The sequence below is a fragment of the Rhinolophus hipposideros genome, assembly GCF_964194185.1.
Source record: "Rhinolophus hipposideros genome assembly, chromosome: 20".
NCBI lineage: Eukaryota > Metazoa > Chordata > Mammalia > Chiroptera > Rhinolophidae > Rhinolophus > Rhinolophus hipposideros.
This window is the reverse complement of record NC_138066.1, coordinates 31,541,851-31,560,605: the sequence shown is the minus strand read 5'-3', so window position 1 is coordinate 31,560,605 and position 18,755 is coordinate 31,541,851. Positions and strand designations below refer to the sequence as shown.

Sequence of the window (18,755 nt, the reverse complement as noted above, 5' to 3'; positions counted from 1 at the left end):
CGACAGCGCAGCAACCGCTATGTCCTTCCCATCTCACTATCTGAAACCCGCCTGCCGGGGAGGCGCGCTGGGGGTTGCGTGGGTGGCGCAGCCTTGGGGGAGCTCAACACTCCGGGGAGTCGGGGGAGGGGGGACGGGCGCGGGAGGTCATTTGGTCCATCCATATGCCTCTCCGCAGTGGCGTATACACCCCAAAGGCTCGGGAGAGACTGACTTGCTTGGTTTCGCCGTGTCTACCTTTCGCAGAGGTGGGGAAGTGCTTCCCAACGTCTAATCCTCGATGCCCTCTCCGCCCACCGCACCGCAGCGCCCAGCACTCCCGCGGCGCTCCGCTCTTGGGTACCCACAGCCTTTTGAGGTGGTGCCGGCGGCGAACCGGAGCAGGAGCTGACTGAGCCCGGGAACTCGGGAAGGTGAGGCGGAGCGAGAGCCGGGGTCTGGACGTGCGTGTGCGCGCGTGGGAAGCCGCAGACCCTCTAGCACCCGCTCCGGGTAGGTTGGAGGTGTGCGAGCACAGCAGCACCGCGAAACTCCTGTCCTGCGGGCAGCTTCCCATAAGTCATATTGGAACTCGAGAGGGAGAAACTGGGGCGTGGAGTGGGGGATTGGTGAAACTTTGCAGGTTAAGAATCGGCAAAGCCCAACTCTGGGCTTCCACTCCCTCCTACAGACTTGAGGGCCCCCGAGGTCCCTTCGCAGGAGCCTATCTGTGCTCCACAGCTGCTCTTGGGGATCCGGCCTGTGGGTCCGGCGTGACCTGCCTGGGGCCACGTGTTCCAGTGCGAAGCCCCCGCGTGGAATGCACACCCTCCATAGGATCCCTAGGGGCAGAGGGGATGAAGCTCAGGAGTGTCAACGTCAGGTCAGGGTCAGCGGGTTAAGGTGAGGCGGTCAGGGTCAAAGTCGCAGGAATGGACAAGGAGCTGGATCAACAAGCCCAAGAGGTTGGTGGAGGCCACGCCCAGACCTTACCCACCCGCCTTTCCTTGGCTCCGCCTGCTTCGCCAAGACTAGCTCCCTCCAACTTGAAGCGCTCCCCCTGAGACCTCCTGCTCCGCTCCTCTCCTTCCTCAGTCCCGCTCCCAAGCTTAACTCCAGAGTGGGAGATTAATCAGGTGGATACCTAGGATTTCGTTCTGGGACCCTAGCACTCCCCACCACACTCGCAGCCGCCGTCCTCCCTTCTTCTTCTGGCCCGCCCAGAGCTGAGCCCCGCCCTCCGGCTGTGGTCCAATTCAAGGGTCTTGGACAAAGGATGCCCGGGGGCCGGCGGCGCTATCCCAGGACCCCGCGCGGAATACTCTGATTTCTCGGGGCTTCCACCAGGGGAGTCCCGGAGACCCCAGTGGCCAATAGGAAAGTGGGTTCGGTCTGGGTAGCCGTCTAATTGGCTCCGGCCTTCGAGAACCGACCCAGGGCAAGGGGAAGGGAGAGGGGCGGTCCTGGGCTTTGGGGTGGGAACCGGATTCCAGCTGTGGTTCTCTCCCCGGGAGCCCCCGCCCGCACTGCCACGGCGGCCGGCCAATGGGCGCGCGGCTCGGGGCCGAAGGCGCGTGGCGATTGGCTGCGAGGCTGGCAGGGGAGAGGCGGGGCCGAGGCTTGAAGTTGGAGTGAGGGATCCAGCTGTGGTGTGCGCCGGGCTCCTCGCCGCCGCTTTCGCTTGCTCGCTCCGCGTCTCGGCCGGAGGAGGAGGCAGTGGCGCCGGCGACTGCTACGGCAGCGGCAGCCACCGCGGCGGCTGCGGCGGCTGCATCTCCGCCTCCACCCCCGCCCGGGACGGCCCCCCACCGTCTCCCCGCCCCTCCCGGACCGTGAGCCCGCCGCGGGGCGGAGGAAGGAGCCGGCCCCCACCCCCTCCAAACCCACCCTCAAAGAGATCCCTCCTCCCCTCCCCCCGCCGTCGCTGGCGCGGAGCCGGGACAATGCTGACCCCTTAGATCCTGCTCCAGCTGCGGCGCTGGAAGAGGGGGCTCCCCTCCCCGGACCCCCCGCCCTCAGCCCCCTTTTTCTCTCCCCCTCTCGGGGCCGCTTCGCCGAAGGTAGCTCCAAATCGGGCGACCGGAGCCTAGGCGCGAAGCGAAGAAGCCGGAACAAAGTGAGGGGGAGCCGGCTGGCTGGCCCGGGGGGCCCCAGGGGCCCTGGGGAAGCGGGACTCGCGCCGGGCGGGGCTTCCCTGCGACCCGGCGCCCCGCGGGCAGCATGCCCCTGCGGGCTGGGGGAGCTGGGCTGAACTGGCCCTCCCGGGGGCTCAGCCTGCGCCCTAGAGCCCCCCAGATGCGCCCCCTCCGGGACCCCCCGGTTGCGTGAGGACACCTCCTCTGAGGGGCGCCGCTCGCCCCTCTCGAGACAGCCCGGGGCCCCGGCTGGCCAGAGGATGGACGAGGAGGAGGATGGAGCGGGCGCCGAGGATTCAGGACAGCCCCGGAGCTTCATGCGGCTCAACGACCTGTCGGGAGCCAGGGGACGGCCGGGGCCGGGGTCGGCGGAAAAGGACCCGGGCAGCGTGGACTCCGAGGCGGAGGGGCTGCCGTATCCGGCGCTGGCCCCGGTGGTCTTCTTCTACTTGAGCCAGGACAGCCGCCCGCGGAGCTGGTGTCTCCGCACGGTCTGTAACCCATATCCTCCGGGGCACGACGGCCGGGATGCGGGTGGGGGGTCCGCAGGGTGGCGGGCCACACCGCCGGAGGGGACCAAAAGCCAGGTGAGTTGGAGAAGTGAGCCTGGAAGGTGGGCAGATGAGAGGGGGGCTGCTTAGGAGGAAAGGGGGCGTCAGAGAGGGAGCGGAGAAGCGAGCAGGTTTGGCAGTTACCCCAGAGGAGCCCCACCTCGGTACACACACCTCAGTCCTCCTTGCGGGGGTTGGGATCCAGGCCAGGAAAAGAGAGGAGGAGACGTGCCCCGTTGCTTTGCAGCTGGATACTCTCCAGATGTGGGCAGGGGAGGGTCGTCATCTTCCAGATGTGGGTAGCTTCGGGAGCCTGGGAGCTCTACTCCGCCCGCCGCCGGTTAGCGAGCTGGGTTTGGTTTCCGAGTTTGGGGGGTGGGGTGGGGAGAAAGCTGCGGGGACGGGGGAAGGGGGACCGCAATCTCCTGGGTTTCCCTTCTGCCCCTGCTCCAAAGTTTGCAGTGGATTTTAGGGTCTGATCCCCCCACCTGCTCTTGAGGCTGAGGTTTCTACTGACCCAGAGGGAAATATTGGGGGGCGGGGACCAGCTCCTAGCCCCCCCACTCTCATCCCGCGGGTTGGAGGCACAACAAGGAGATTCCGGCGGCGGCTGATGTCAGGGGCGCAGAATGAGAACAAGATGTCGTGGAGGGGTAGCTGTCTGCCCCCAGAGCTGGAATAGAGACCTTTTCAGCTGGAGCCCAGTTCCCAGAGGGCCTTCCTTCTCCCCGATTCTTTATTCAATGCGGGGTGCTTAAGGTTGGGTTGGGAGTTTTGTGCTAGATTTTTTCTTGTGGAGGGAAAGACTGTGGCAAGAGCTTTGGCAAGCGGGGGATGGGATTAAGCCGCTTTAAGTTATCCATTCCTTTCACAAATAAAGAGTGCTTCTACTGGATCACAGAGCAGGTATGGGAGACCGAAGCCCTTCAAGAAAGTACTGTGGGGTGGGGGGCAGTGAGATATGAGCTGGTTTGCTAAGGAAGACTGGGGTCAAACCACCCCAGTGTCTACTCCTTGGATGGGTTTATGGAATGCAAGCCCCACATTCCAAGGGGATAGATTTAGCACTGCCCCTGTCCTCTGACCAGTCTGTAGTGGTATAGGAGACCCCAACTCCTTCATCCCCACGGTCTCTCCCCCTAATCCCCTAGCACAAAGCACTGCTTAACTAACGAGGGGCTCCAGCCTCCCGGGTGGGTCCTGCCACTGCCGGAAGGAAAGGAGAAGGGGTGCACGGCTGTCCCAGGCTCCTGGCCTCTCTTGGCTCCTTCCTCCTAGCTCAGAGACTCTTTTGGACCCAGAGTGAGAGACTGCAGGTCTCCCCTGTAACCCCTGAGAGCCCAACCTGGACTCTGCTTTGGGGAGGTGGGGGGGAAGCTTGGTGCCGCCCTCACTCTCTGCAGCTCTGCTGCCTCTAGTGCGCAAAGCAGGGATGTGAGCTTGGGTGTCCCCCTTAACCCCCATCCTGTACACCCCATGGGTCTCTAGGAAGCTCCCCTCATCACACCCTCTCTCCACCCCCTATCCCTTCTTCCTTTCTCTCTGAGTTGCAGGAGGAGAGAGATGGGGGCCTCAGAGGTCTGTGGACCTGCTGAATAGGCATATCTTGGGCATGACTCCTCCCTCGTCCCCCACCCCCTGCCACTAGGCCCCTTTCTCGGTGGCAGAGAGGGAATGGAGATGGGGAACAAATGTCTCTGAGAGGGATGGGCTCTGGCCATCTGGCCTCTCCACCCTTAACTACCACTCTCTCCATGAATGGGAAAAAGCACCAGTCCTATCCCCTCCTCGGGGGTTCGGGTGAGGTAGAGAGATCTCTCTCCTTTCCCTCTCCCTCCACAAAAACCAGACCTCTGGGTTAGCATCTCCCCACGTGCCTTATCTCTAGGTGCTAATGGGTGGTCTGGGGAGGGAAGGTTCCTTCCTTGGAGGTGTTCTGGGAGGGGGCAAGTGGAGAGGGCTGGAATGAGAAGAGAGATGGGAGCCCAGTGCTTGCTTTGCAGGTTGGGGAGCAGGCTTTCCTCTGGGGTGGTGGGAGTCCAGGAACGGGGCAATGTATCACTAGGTATGGACAAGCCACTAAGGCTAGATTGTCTGAGGATGGGTGGAGAGCAATTTCTAGGCAAGGGGGTAAGTGTGCCCCCTCCACTCCCATCACAACCAAGTGTCAAGGGAAACCTATATTTTCACTACCAGAGGGGCTCCAAACTGACTCTTGGGCCTCAGTGTTTCCCTTTCTCTCTTTTTTTGGTTTCTGTGAAGATTCCCTTGGCTCTGCAAGGTTCCTCTCTGTACCTCAGAGCCTGAGGGATGTAAGTGATGTAAGGACTCCTTCCCCCAACTAACTGAAGCTAGTTAGTCTCTTGGCATTCTTCTCATCCCCTTCCTTTCTTAGCCTATTTAAGAAAGACCAGGTTTCCTAGAGAGGAGGTCTAGACCCAGGTAGAAGTGGTGTGTGTGTGTGTGTGTGTGTGTGTGTGTGTGTGTGTGTGTGTGTGTTGGGGACGGAGGGAGGCAGCAAAAGGAAGAGGGGCTGGGAAGGGAATGGGGAATGTTTTGGTATTCGGGAGACCAGAGTTGTTCCCCGACAGTCGCTTCACAGTCAGAAAGGCGCCTCCACGCTCCCAGGTTATAGAGAAGGGTGGTGGACTTTCCAGTATGTGTTTCTTCAAGTGTGAGGGAGTGCATTTCCCCTCCCGGGAAGGAGATCCTAAGCATTCCCTCTCCGGCTGTTGTCACATCTGGAAGTTTGTGTAGGAGTTTCTCCAAGCTCAGAGCCCAGCACAGCTTTTTCTCATTTGGAAATCACAGGCTGGCATTTGGGATGCTGAGAGGGGGAGGGGGGCCAAAGGAGGAGAGGGGAGCCTGCCAGGAGTGGGGAGGAGTAGAAGGGGGAGGCCTGAATGGGCAGGAGCCCTAATGGCTTCCAGAAGTGAGTATGAGTGTGAGTCTGCGTCACTGTGTGTGTCTGAGTGTGTGCGTCTGGAGGGGAGGGGGCACCCAGAATTTCTGGAGCTTTCCTTGCCACTGTCCCCGTGCCCCCAAGTTTGCCTGTTTCTCTTACCTAGGGAGAAATCTCCATTTTGGTCCTCAGAGTAAATGGGAGGCGGGGTGTTCTTTCTGTCCCCTCACCAATGCTCTCCTCTCCTTTTCAAACTCAAGGCTCTCCAGAGGGGATTCTGGGGAGAAGGACTGAGGCTGGGGGGGAATTGAATAGGACTGGGGGTTGGCATTGGGAACACCCCCGGGCACTCTTTTTGTCCCAGGTCGACCTTCTTTCTGGGTTACACACCCACTCTTCTCCACTGACCTGTTGGGGGACTCCCCATCACCAGGAGTGCCAGTTGGATCCATTCCTGGGATTACCCCCACACACAGTACCCCTCACCCCTCGTCTGCTCCCGCCCCAGCTCTCACCCCGCCCTGCCTGCCTCAGCCAGGATGGCGACAGACACAGCTGCTCACACACGCAGACATGTACACACACACACACACACACACACACACACACACATACAGTCACAGACATTTGAATCAGATTTCTGGCCTATTTCCCCTCCAAGGATTCCAGCGGACCGGCTCTCTTGTGTCTCTGTCTCACGTCTCTGTCTCTGGGTGGGGCCGGCTGCCTTTCTTCAGGCTTCAGTTTTCAGTTCGCCTGGAAACCTCTCTCCCCACACACCCACACGTTGGAGCCAGTGACTGGGAAGACCACTGGGAAACAGGCATGTGGGAGTAGGGGCTTGGCGAGGGAATCCCCCTTTCTGCCTTCCTAGCAGGAGCCTTGCTGCTGAACCCCATATCCCACCCCACCCCGGGTAATGCTGAATCTCATAGATACCAGTCTCTCCATGGGGTGGGTGAGAACAGCACCCCACCTTCCCACCAAGTACTAGGAGGTCAGGATTCCTGGGTCCAGGCCCGATTCCTCCTCACCACTCCTCAGTCTCAGATTTCCAGGCTCCTAATGGGGAATGGGGCGGCTGGAGGGCCTGCTTTCCCTTCTCAGTCATGCCCTGCTTAGAGCCCCCATGCCTCTGGAGGTGCCCCAGCCCTCCTCCCTCCTCTCCCCACCCCTCTCTCTGTTGCAGCTGTCAGGTTAGGCAGCCCCACGGAGAGGACTCAGTTGTACAGATAACATGCTCTAGTTCTTTCTCCTGGAGGGAGAAGAGGAGGAGGGATGGAAGTGGGGTTTCTCACCCTGCCATTTCCTTTTTCTCTGCTTTTGATGGTGGGTTGTAGGGAAAAGAAAGATCCTCCCCTCTCCTACCCACCTCCCCCTTTGGGATCCACTCCAGCCCGGACAGTCACCATAGCAACAGTAGACATGTGACTGCACAGGTCTCTCATAGTCACTATGGCAACCAGTGTCCCCGTTCCCTTGGTTGCCATGGAAATTTGTCATATGGTTTCCCCCCAACCTAATAACCTGTGGGTCTCCCCGCTTCCCCTCCCCTGTTGAGTACAAGACAGCAGCCTGGATAAGGGGAGTTCATGTGTGAGGGGTCCCTTTAATTACCATGGCAACAAATCCACGCCACCTGGTGACACATCCTGTGGTTATGGCAACAGGAATATCACACAGTGGCATACGGCCATGTTCCCAAGGAAAGGAGCCCTATCCTGACAAGGGTGAAAGACCCCCCACCCCCATTAATTATTCTTCAATTCAAATGGTCCCAAATTTTCCTGTGCCTTGGTGGCTCTCTTTCCATTATGTTTACCTGTAGGGAAAGGAGAGAAGAAGAGAGAGCAGGATGTACCTGGGAGGAAGCTGAATTGCCAAGGGGACCCTTGAGAAGGGACTTCCGTGGTTAAGAGCTTTCGGTGGGGTTATTTGGAGATAGGCTCTGGCTATAAGAGGCCCAAGTGTGAACATGTGTAAGGTGGGGAAAGGAGGGACAATTCCCCTATAGTGTCACTTCTGCACCCCTTCCATAATTATCATTAGTTCATCACTATCGAGGAAAATAAGGCAGGAAAACATGAATGGGGAGATACATCTGGCTTCTAGGCAGGAGATTGATTGGTTAAGCGATTGACTCATTCATTCATTCATTCGTTTATTTGTTCATTTATTCTTTGCGTGCCTTGATCACCTGCTGCATGCCAGGCATTATTCTAAGCTTTGTAGGGGATATAAAGATGGATCAGCGTGCCCCTGCCTCAGCAAGGGGGATGAGCAAAGTGCACAGATGACATGGTGGAATCATTCCCATTAGAGGTGCCCCAACAGGTGTCCCAGGAACCCCTCTTCTCAGAACTAACCACCTTCCCCCATGTAAAGGTATATGCTCCATGGGTCCTTTCCCTACAGAAGAAAGGAGGAAGCTAGCTTGGGGAAAGCAGGCCAGTTATTTAGGGTAACCATGTTCTTCCCTTTCCAGATGATGGCTCTAAGGGAGCTCCCTCCCTGTCCCCCTTTTTCCAGGGTGACCCCTGGCTGACCTGTATTCTGGGGAGAGATCCATTGGGTTCCTGCTCCACTCCGGAAAACAGCTCCATGGAAACAGCACTCTTTTTATTTTCTACTTTCATTTTACTTACCCCCAAAAACTCTAGAACTTTTAAAAAAATTTTTTTATACTTTTATTCTTGTAAGGAGGTGGAGGTTAAGTAAACTGCAGTGCCTTGGGACAGTTGGGTACCTGTTGGTGGGAAGTGATGTGAGTCTCAGGGAAAAGGGCCTGGGTGACAGAGGAAGGCTATGAGGGGACTGAGGGAGTCATGAGCTCCTGGAGAGGGGGCACGGTCTGAGGTTCAGGACAGAGATGGGATGTGGCTGGGATCAGCTAGGAGGAAAGTCACTGGGTTCTTGGCCAAAGGCTTCTCAATCCAGAAGGAGGTTACAACAGGAGATCCCATCTGCTCTGGCCCCTTTCTACCTCACTTCGTTTGGCTTTGCAGGTCATACTGTGAGCTGCGATGACACCCTCCCTCGCTTCATCCCAAGGCCTTCTATCCCCAGACCCCCCTCTGTTTCTTTCCAGCCTCTTTGCTCTTCTCCACCCCTCTTATATTTTCCTTGAGAAAAATAGGACGCTTGGTCATTTAGCTGTGAGTCTGGTGTCCAGAACCTTCTAAGGCCATTTTGTACATTCTCCTGTGGATGGGCTGGAAGTCAGCCCCTCAATAAAATCCACTATGTGGAAAGACTCGGAGTTAGACAGACCCCTCTCTCCTCTCTGCTGCAGAATAGTCTATTTTGGTTGATCTGGTCTGGGCTTTGCTGGAAGCCACAAGAAGGTGTAATGGCAGCCTGGTCTGTATGTACAGGGTACTGTCCACTCTGCACCGGCTGGGGACTTAAGTCCAGCGCAGGGCATGGGGCGTCGGGGGTCCTCATTATTTAAATGCATGATTGTGTCTAGAGGCCATCTGAGGACTTTGAGGTGGCAGAGGCAGCTTCAGGCTCCGGAGCTGTCTGCCTCTGCCTGTCTGTCTGGTGCCAGCATGCTCCTGAGAGCCCCTTCCCTTCATGCCTGAGCAGCATGCCAGCAGCTATCCCAAATCAGGAGCTTGGAAACCTCAGTCACATCCTGACTTCTCTCGTGACCTTCAGCACATGACTTTAGCTCTGTGGGCCTCGGTTTCCTTGGGTTCTAGGGAAGAAAATGATCTATCTGCTCCAGACTTCACGGGGCTGTTGTGAGCATCAAATGTGGCATGGTGTGAAAGTGCTTGGTAAACTGTAAGGCAGACATAATCTGACGAGGTTTGTGTCACACATTCGCATACGTTATCTCACTTGCTTCTCACATCTTCCCTGGGAGAGAGGGAGAATCAGATTCAGCAGCAAACTCTTGGTGTCTGGCATTTCCATAAGCGTGATCGATTTTATCCCCCAAATGGCTTGTGCAAATAGTCAGGGTATTTGTGGCTTTTCTTGCTTTACAGAAGAGAAAGCGTGGCCCAGCGGGGTGAGCTGACCAAGGTGGGACTGGGCCAGGGCCTTCTCATTGCACCTGGTTATGTGTCAGATAGGATTGGAAGGTCAAGAAGCAGGAAGAAGTGGAGTGGGGCGTCGGGGCCCGGGTTCAAGCTCAGCCCTGGCCAACTGTTTCCTTGACTGCCTATTTACCTGGTTTGAGCGTATCAGCATGCTGGTCATCCTTCTCAACTGTGTGACTCTGGGCATGTTCCGGCCATGTGAGGATATCGCCTGTGACTCCCAGCGCTGCCGGATCCTGCAGGTGTGTGTGTGTGTGTGTGTGTGTGTGTGTGTGTGTGTGTGTGTGGTTGGGGGAGGGGAAAGCTCCTGATCTTAATGACCTGACCCCTTCTCTGCAAGAGGCCCTGACCCCACAGATGGAGGTGGGGATGAAGGGTTTTCCTCCACCTCCCTCTCAGTTTTAACAATCTCTCGTTCTCACTTCAGGCCTTCGATGACTTCATCTTTGCCTTCTTCGCCGTGGAGATGGTGGTAAAGATGGTAGCCTTGGGAATCTTTGGGAAGAAGTGTTACCTGGGAGACACTTGGAACCGGCTGGACTTTTTCATCGTTATTGCAGGGTGAGGGCTTGGGCTGGGGGTGGGCAAGCAACAGGTCAGATCAATCCCTTACCCAGGGCCAGAGTCCTAGGCCTGGCCCCTGCCCGCAGCCCACCTATAGTGCTGCTTTCTCCCTGGCTGTCCACTAAGGGTCCAAGGCTGTCCTGTCTATAGAGCTCCAACCTGTACTGCTCTGAATCCATGGCCCCTTTACCCACTCCCTCTCCAGGGTCCCTGGGGGGAGGAGGGGAGGAGTCTGAGGTTGTGCTGCCCCTCTGCAGCAGGATTCCTCATTGACCTCTTTTGATACCCATGGTGGCCTCAGACTCAAAGGGCCTCCCTTTGGGCCCCTCCCTGCAGGATGCTGGAGTATTCGCTGGACCTGCAGAACGTCAGCTTCTCAGCTGTCAGGACAGTCCGTGTGCTGCGACCGCTCAGGGCCATTAACCGGGTGCCCAGTGAGTGTCCCCTTGGCCTTCAGTCCCTGGACAGAGAGCCCCAAGAGGAAATATGGAAATCTCAGACCCCACCCCTACTTCCTGACCACTCCCAGGCCTCATCAGGACCTGATACTTTGAGGCAGACCCCAGAGGGGAGTTGGGTCACAGGAGCCAAATGAAGTCTGCACCTCTGGCTGTGGACTGTAGAATTACCTGGAAAGACCCTTCCCCCTCATTTTAGCCTGATTTTTGGTCAGAGTCTCAGAAATGTCTCAGATGACCCTGTCCCTTCAGCTAGATGACCACTCTGCCCTGGAATAGGGGTGGTGGGAATGGGGTAGAGGGGCTGGCAGGCCAGGAGGAGTCGGTGCAAAGTGCAATGGCCTTTTCTAGCCAGAACAGCCTCTCATGCAGTCTGCTTCTCATTGGTCAGAACCACCACTGGCCACGCTGAGCGTGACTTCTCTCAAGACAAGGCAACTCCATGCCTCGTGCTCCGCCTGTATCCCCTTCCTCCTTCCCACTCCCTTCCAACCCGTTGCAGCAACTCACTGCCGGGACCATTATCTAAATTAAACCGCATTGGTTTCCCGAGCCAGGGAAGCTTTGGCAGTTCTAGCTTCCTCTACATCCTGCCCCCCACCCTTGCTCAGGCCCCCTTTGCAACTCCCCAACCTACACAAGCTGCAGATGGTTTCTACTGCAGTCCCAGGAGTGGAGGTGTGGGGGAGCAGATTTCTGGGGCTTTGTGCCTGATGTAGCAGCAGCCCCCTTCGCTGTGTGTGTGAGAGTGTTTGTACACACACATGTGTGCGTGCACGCACACGTGCACGAGGCCCATGCGTGTACTTGTGTGTGTGTGATGAAGCTGCCTCTGGGTGTCCTCCAGGCCTTGGGGTGTGCTGGTGTTAACAGGAGCTCCAGACGAGGCATGCCTTCGCCTCTTCTCCCACCCCAGGTGATGGCTGGCAGATTTATAGGCCTCTGTCTAACCACCGGTGTAATTCCCTTAATGCAAACCCTAAGGAATTGATCTCAGTTGGAGCACTGAGGAACTGAAGGGGGGGATGGGGCTGGAGGGGGTGGAGAAGGATTGAGTGAGAACACAGCTGCAAAGGGCCTCTGCAGTTACCAAGAGGGTTAATTAGCTTCCACTTAGAAGCTTTTCCCCTGGAAGGGGGCAGGAGGCCGTGACTGGCACTTTAGGGGTCAAAACCGGCCATTAGAAGTCTGTGTACTTGACAATGGGCTTGGTGGCCTGGGGGCTGGTTCAGACCTTGTGGGCTGGTTGGTCTTAGAACTGGAGTGGGGCAGGCTTGTGGTGGCTTTCCCTAGGGAGGGGATTGTTAATTGGTGGCCACCTGAGAAGACCGCTTTGTGTCCCCTCAGGTCCTGGTGTGGGGACCTCGACTGCACAGAGAGTAGCCTCAGGGCAGAGGGCTGAGAACCATGGTAAAGCCACAGGGTACCTTGGCCCTTGCTGAGGGCCTGGATCTCCAAGGGAGATTCCTGTCGGCTAACATCCCTCCTGGAGTTGTCTGCGTCAGTTTCTGCAGTGACTGAAGTGGTGATAACTTAGAAGGGTTTGCTGACTGTGTGTGGTGACGGCAGAAAGTCAGAGGGGAGTGTGTGTGTGTGTGTGTGTGTGTGTGTGTGTGTGTGTGTGTGTGTAATGGGATTCGGGAGCAGAAAGCCTGGTTTAAGTCCTGGTACTACCTACCGGCACCCGTTCTGTGATACTGGACAAGTCATGTCGGTTCTCTGAGTCTCAGTCCTCATCTGCGAATTGGTGCTATCCACGCCATGACGACGTTGGGAGAGTTAGGCGGGCTGCATTGCAGGAGGGTGCTTCAGAAACTGCAGTTACTCTGGCTCATCCTTGGTGGTGCTGCACGCTGGTTAATGGGGGAGGCCAGAGGGGCAGTGGGGAGGGGTTAGCAGCTGCATGGGCCGCCTGCGGAGTTAGAGGTGTCTGTTGGTCTCCCCTCCAGCTTGAGCCGGGCTGTCTCAGCCTCAGAGGCCCCGGGGGGCCCCCTCTGAGAGTGCTGCCAGGCTCCTGGCAGCCAGCCTAGCCCGGCCAGCCTGGCGCCCCCAGCGTGGCTTCTGCCCCCACAGGCATGCGCATCCTCGTCACGCTGCTGCTGGACACACTGCCCATGCTGGGCAACGTCCTGCTGCTCTGCTTCTTCGTTTTCTTCATCTTCGGCATCGTGGGAGTCCAGCTGTGGGCAGGGCTGCTTCGGAACCGATGCTTCCTGCCGGAGAACTTCAGCCTGTGAGTGGCTCATGGGGCGGGGGTGACCTGGGAGTGGCTGTGGGGCGGGGACCACCCTGGTGCTGGTAACATATCTGTTCTCCTAGCAGTGACACGTCTGGTTCTCAAACTTACACCCTGGAGTCACCTGGGGAGCTTAAAAAATTACTGAGGCCTGGGTCCCATCTCCACTCATTCTGATTTCATCGGTCTGGGGTTCAGCCTGGGTGTGGAGATTTTTAAAAGCTCCTCAGTGAGCCTAGCGTGCAGCCATCTTGGGAAACCACTGCTCCAGGACGGAACCTTCCAACATCCTGACTCCGGAGTTTCACCCTCTGTCCTCACACTCCCCATCCACACACACAAATCCCTGCGCCTGCCTGGTGCTTGCCCCACTCTGTTCCCCGCCCTGCTCACCCTGCATGCCCCAGTGCCCTCACCCAGCTCTCCCTTCCTGGGCTTTTTCCCAGGGGAAGCTGCCCTCAGCCTCATCCCTGTGCCCTCCACAGCCCCCTGAGTGTGGACCTGGAGCGCTATTACCAGACCGAGAACGAGGACGAGAACCCCTTCATCTGCTCCCAGCCGCGGGAGAACGGCATGCGTTCCTGCAGGAGTGTGCCTACCCTTCGAGGGGAGGGGGGCGGTGGCCCACCCTGTGGCCTGGACTACGAGGCCTACAACAGCTCCAGCAACACCACCTGTGTCAACTGGAACCAGTACTACACCAACTGCTCCCCAGGGGAGCACAACCCCTTCAAGGGCGCCATCAACTTCGACAACATCGGCTATGCCTGGATCGCCATCTTCCAGGTGGGGCAGCCTGGGCCCGAGACATTCCCCAGAACACAAGCACCAGGACACAGTCCAGGCTCGAGTGGTCGTTCTGAGGGTGGGGCTGGGGTCAGGGCCTCTGGAGGAGACTGCAGGAGGCTTTAGGGGGCCCAGCGTCAGCCTGCCCCTCTGCTGCCTCCCCAGGTCATCACGCTGGAGGGCTGGGTCGACATCATGTACTTTGTGATGGACGCTCATTCCTTCTACAACTTCATCTACTTCATCCTCCTCATCATTGTGAGTGATTCCTCAGGCCCCGAGGGGGTGGGGGATCCTGGGGAAATGGGTTGGGGAAGTCCAGCGAGGGGAAAGCTTGCTCAGTCTGAAGTTCTCGCTGTGAGGACAGCTCCTATCGAAAGGTAGGCAGAGAAGGCCCATGTCAAAAGGAGTCAGGAGGAAATCCAAGGTCAAGGCCTGACTCTATATCACTTGTCACCACTTAGAACCTGGGACAAGTCATTCCCCACAAGGCCCCACCCTGGACCTCTGTTTTTTCATCAGTAAAATGGGTGGTTCTCAACCTAGGACGATACCACCTCTCCCAGGGGTCATTTGGAAGTGGCAAAGGGTGGTCCTGCTTTTTACGAGGAGTAGGAGAGCACTATTGGCACTTTGTTGGACAGCAGGCAGGAGATGGTAAACATCTTGCAAACAAAGCATTGTTCCACCCCACATTCCCATCATTCAGTGTTGAGAAACACTGCATGATCGCTGGTTCCTTCCAGCTCAGAAGTTCCAAGACTTAATGAGGGCAGAAGACCAAAGCAGAAGTAGCAATATTTAATAGTTTAAATCACTACCATTCATAGTTAACAATTTAATTGCTAGTACTTAATAGCTAATATTTATTGAGCACTTACTACGTCTAGTCTCTGCTCTAAGCACTTTTTATGTGCTGGTGCTTTTAATCCTCACCATGATCCTGTTATCGTGTCCAGACGATATGAGGATGAGGAAACCAACAGATGAGGAAACCAACATTTCTTCATTTGTCTGACCCCACCGTGGGTTTGGTATGTGCTGTGAATCAATCTGACTGGGTAGGGCATCGGGCCTGATGTGTGCTGTAGCTTCTGCTGCCTGCTGAATTTTCATCGTCCCTGTGAGAGGGAGGCACGCAGGGATTGTGACCCCAGCTCCTAAAGGAGAACTCAGAGCTCCAGAGAGCATGGTCACCAGAATAAGTGAGTGGCTGGAGCTAAGAATTCAACCCCAGACTACCGACTCCAAGTCCAGCCTTTTCTCCATATCACTAAGAGGCCAATGACAGTCAATAGAAGGACAGATATTGAGAGAAAGAGATTAAGATCTAGTCAGGGTTTAGGATAAGTTCCAGAGAAAGGTGGAAACAAAATAAGGCAGTTCTTGGTGAGTGAGAAATAGCCCTATAGGTGCTGAGAAAGAGCAAGTCCTCCAGGTACTCCCTCCTGCCCCTGCAATGTTCCCTGGTGTAGAAGAGCGGTCAGGACAGGCTTGGGGCCTGTTCCCTCCCCTACCAGCACCTGGGGTGGCATGGCCAGTGCCTTTGGGAAGACTGGGCTTTTCACTATGCTGCTCTCCCTGGGTTTGGCGGAGGGGGAAGGAATCAGACAGGGAGGTAAGGGGCCTAGTTTCCACCCTCCCACACACACCCTGAAAAATCTTTCCAAACGACTCTCTGGAATCACACTAGTGAAACTAATTATCATAATTACTAGGACACAATCTAGAAAGAAAAAAAAAATATATCTGCTTTGTCACCCAAAATATTCATTTCCTTCATTCTGGCTTGTTGTCCAAACAATGGCCATCCCAGAATCCTGGGGAAACTCAGGCATGGGATGGAGACATGGAATTGTGGACAAGTCACTGTGGCAACTTGGCTAGTCTAGGGTTCAGGGTTCAGCCCATCACCCGGCTGGGGGAGGGGAGAGGCACAGGGAAAAGAGATACAGGCAAGGCCGATGGTCATGAGGCTTCTGAGGCCCCATGGGTACGGGTCTCACTGAAGGCCACACGGCTAGACTTGGGACTAGAAGCAGGAGTCTGGTGAACATGGCTTTTGTCAAGATCTCAAAGGCTCTATCCAATGTGAAAACCCCATGTTGCCAAGATTGCATTCATTTCCACAGCCTCCTCTGCTCCTAATGGGAACTGGGGAGGGGTGCTCAGAATCTGTGTGGATGGGATGTTTAGGGGCAGAGAGTTGGGGAGATATCCTTGCGGGGTTGCATCAGGATCAATAGCAAGGCCTTAGAATTCCACAGAGCTTGGTTTAAGTCTTCGCTTTGCTGTGCATTAGCTGAATGCTCTTGGGCAAATTCCTCGAGGAGCCTCAGTTTCCTCAATGGTCAGATGGAGATAATAAAAGTATTGCCTCTTGAGACTGTCCTGAGAATAAAATGACAGCTATTGAGCCCAGTGCCTGGCTCCTAGGAAGTGCTCGGTACACTGTGGCTGGCATTGTGATTCCCTTTTCTTCAGGACGTCTCCTCTTGCTGTCCCCACCCCAACAGGTGGGCTCCTTCTTCATGATCAACCTGTGTTTGGTGGTGATTGCCACGCAGTTCTCAGAGACCAAGCAGCGGGAAAGCCAGCTGATGCGGGAGCAGCGCGTGCGGTTCCTGTCAAACGCCAGCACCCTGGCCAGCTTCTCTGAGCCGGGCAGCTGCTATGAGGAGCTGCTCAAGTACCTTGTCTACATTCTCCGTAAAGCAGCCCGCAGGCTGGCCCAGGTCTCCCGGGCAGCTGGCGTGCGGGCGGGGCTGCTGAGCAGCCCCGCGCCCCGTGGGGGCCAGGAACCCCAGCCCAGCAGCAGCTGCTCGCGCTCCCACCGCCGCCCATCTGTCCATCACCTGGTACACCACCACCACCACCATCACCACCACTACCATCTGGGCAATGGGACACTGCGGGGCCCCCGGGCCAGCCCGGAGATCCAGGACAGGGATGCCAACGGGTCCCGCCAACTCATGCTGCCACCGCCCTCAACACCTGCCCTCTCTGGGGGTCCTCCAGGGGGTGCAGAGGCTGTGCACAGCTTCTATCATGCCGACTGCCACTTGGAGCCGGTCCGCTGCCAGGCGCCCCCTCCCAGGTCACCATCTGAGGCATCAGGCAGGACTGTGAGCAGCGGGAAGGTATACCCCACTGTGCATACCAGCCCTCCACCAGAGATGCTGAAGGAGAAGGCACTTGTGGAGGTAGTCCCCACCTCTGGACCCCCCACCCTCACCAGCCTCAACATTCGACCTGAGCGCTACAGCTCCATGCACAAGCTGCTGGAGACACAGAGTACAGGTGAGAACTCTGGGTGGGCCATGTCAGTGACCCTCGATCGAGGGCCAGGTGGTTTCTCAGAGAGGATCAGGGGTCTGGAGTCAGAAGGACTGGGCTTGGATTCCCATTCTGCCATTTGCAGCCTTAGGACTTTCCACCAATCACATCGCTTCTTTGAACCCTAATTTTCTCATCTGTTAAAATGGGAATCATAATTCCCACATTGTAATAATAACAGTAACCATCATGTAATGGGCACCTGCTATGTGCTTTTCTCTGCACTGTTTGAGACAATACCTAATAGTTGACCCATTGCTATATGCGTGTCACAGGCTTTGCATGCAAAAATCCCATTGGTTCCTCCAAACAGTTTAGGTGATAAGCTTTTCTTATCGTTCCCATTTTACTGATGAGAAAAAGGAGGCTTGGAGAGGTTGAATGACTTGTCCAAGGTTGTACTGTTGATGAGGCGTGGACTCAGGACCTTCTAACTGTGAAGCCCACACTCTGTACTCCTTGTTGCAAGGCTCAGAGGGGAAATGGTGTATGACGGTAGCCAGCACCGTGCCCCCAACTAAGGGGACTCTTGTGAACATGAGTTCCATTCCCTCCCCACAGGGAGACCAGGGGCCTGGAGCAGCAAGTCCTCAGGGGACTGTTAGTCTGATGGGAGGTACACCTAGTGTCATAGGGAAAGTGAGATGCTCGCTGCCTGAGATACTCGCGTCCCCAGTTGGACAGAGATGGTGGGCCCTCTTCCACATGCAGACTCACGGTAGCCGCCGACCAGAGCCTGTGTTTCAGAAAGGATTTGGCACGTGGGAGAAGTGGTGTATTTGTGGGATGTTATGTGGGCATGTGGGCTGGGACAGGAAGGTGCCATCACAGGACGCAGTGTGAATGGTACTTATGCCAGCTCTTCCACTACCCTGCCACGGGACGTGAGCTAGCCTCATGCACATGCGCATGTTTCCTCCTGTATAAAAGGCAGGGCTGGTACCGTCACTGTCAGTGGAGGCTTACTGACTCCCTCCTTCGTGCACTTAGAAGGGGAACCACTGTTGGATATCTGCTGGGGGCTGGGCCCTGAGCCTGGTGCCTTCACATACACGCTTTCCCTGGGTGGTCCCTGAGGTTCCTTTCAGTGCTCAGTCTATGATCGAAGATCATTTTAAATGGACAGTGATATCTTGGGATAGGTCACTGTGTGCATGCGCACATGCAGTCTAACATGTTTGCATGTGTGCATGAAGGTGTCTAGTGTATGTGCATGTGTGTGGGTATGTGTCTGGTGTTCGTGTGTATGTGTGCACATGTCTGATGTGTGTAGGTGCATGTGTGCAAGAGTGGTGCTTTTGTTTGGTTTGTATGCGTGCCCATGTTTGCACGTGCCTGGAACATGTACATTGTGTGAAGTGCACATATCTATGTACACGTGTGTTTGGCTGTGCGTGATGTGGGGTATGCAAATAGTATGCATGGGTACATAGTACATGTGTTATGTACATGAAGTGTCTATCTCGTGCTCGTGTGTGTGTGTGTGTTGTGTGGGTGTGTCTCAAGGATCCCTTGGAAAACGATACTCAGAGCAGTGTTGGCACAGAGCAGCCTTGCCTGGGACGTAGACATGATCTAGGCTCCTTGCTGAAGGCTCCTGGGACATAAGAGCTGCCCAAGATTTCAAAAGACATCAAGGCCACATGTCTGACCCTAGGACACCCAGCAATGACTGTCAGTGGGATGCTAGTGACATTTGGGGGCCTTCTGTTGCTCAGCACTGCCCACATTGCAGGGTACCCAGCACCCCTGGCTCACT

The 18,755-nt window shown here is 56.3% G+C and overlaps 1 protein-coding gene across 17 annotated transcripts in view; it reads left to right on the top strand.

Annotated features, from left to right (window-relative positions):
• The first annotated feature begins 1,639 nt into the window (after window positions 1-1,639).
• The window catches only part of CACNA1G (calcium voltage-gated channel subunit alpha1 G), a 62,727-nt gene continuing 45,611 nt past the window's right edge, over window positions 1,640-18,755 (top strand). For all 17 annotated transcript variants that reach the window (XM_081029873.1, XM_081029867.1, XM_081029874.1 and 14 more), the window contains exons 1-8: window positions 1,640-2,616; window positions 9,747-9,858; window positions 10,044-10,177; window positions 10,517-10,614; window positions 12,712-12,871; window positions 13,360-13,660; window positions 13,826-13,918; window positions 16,177-16,960. In XM_081029873.1, the coding sequence (XP_080885999.1) occupies window positions 2,375-2,616; window positions 9,747-9,858; window positions 10,044-10,177; window positions 10,517-10,614; window positions 12,712-12,871; window positions 13,360-13,660; window positions 13,826-13,918; window positions 16,177-16,960 (1,924 nt within the window). In that variant the 5' untranslated portion in view covers window positions 1,640-2,374. The remainder of the gene's footprint in view (window positions 2,617-9,746; window positions 9,859-10,043; window positions 10,178-10,516; window positions 10,615-12,711; window positions 12,872-13,359; window positions 13,661-13,825; window positions 13,919-16,176; window positions 16,961-18,755) is intronic.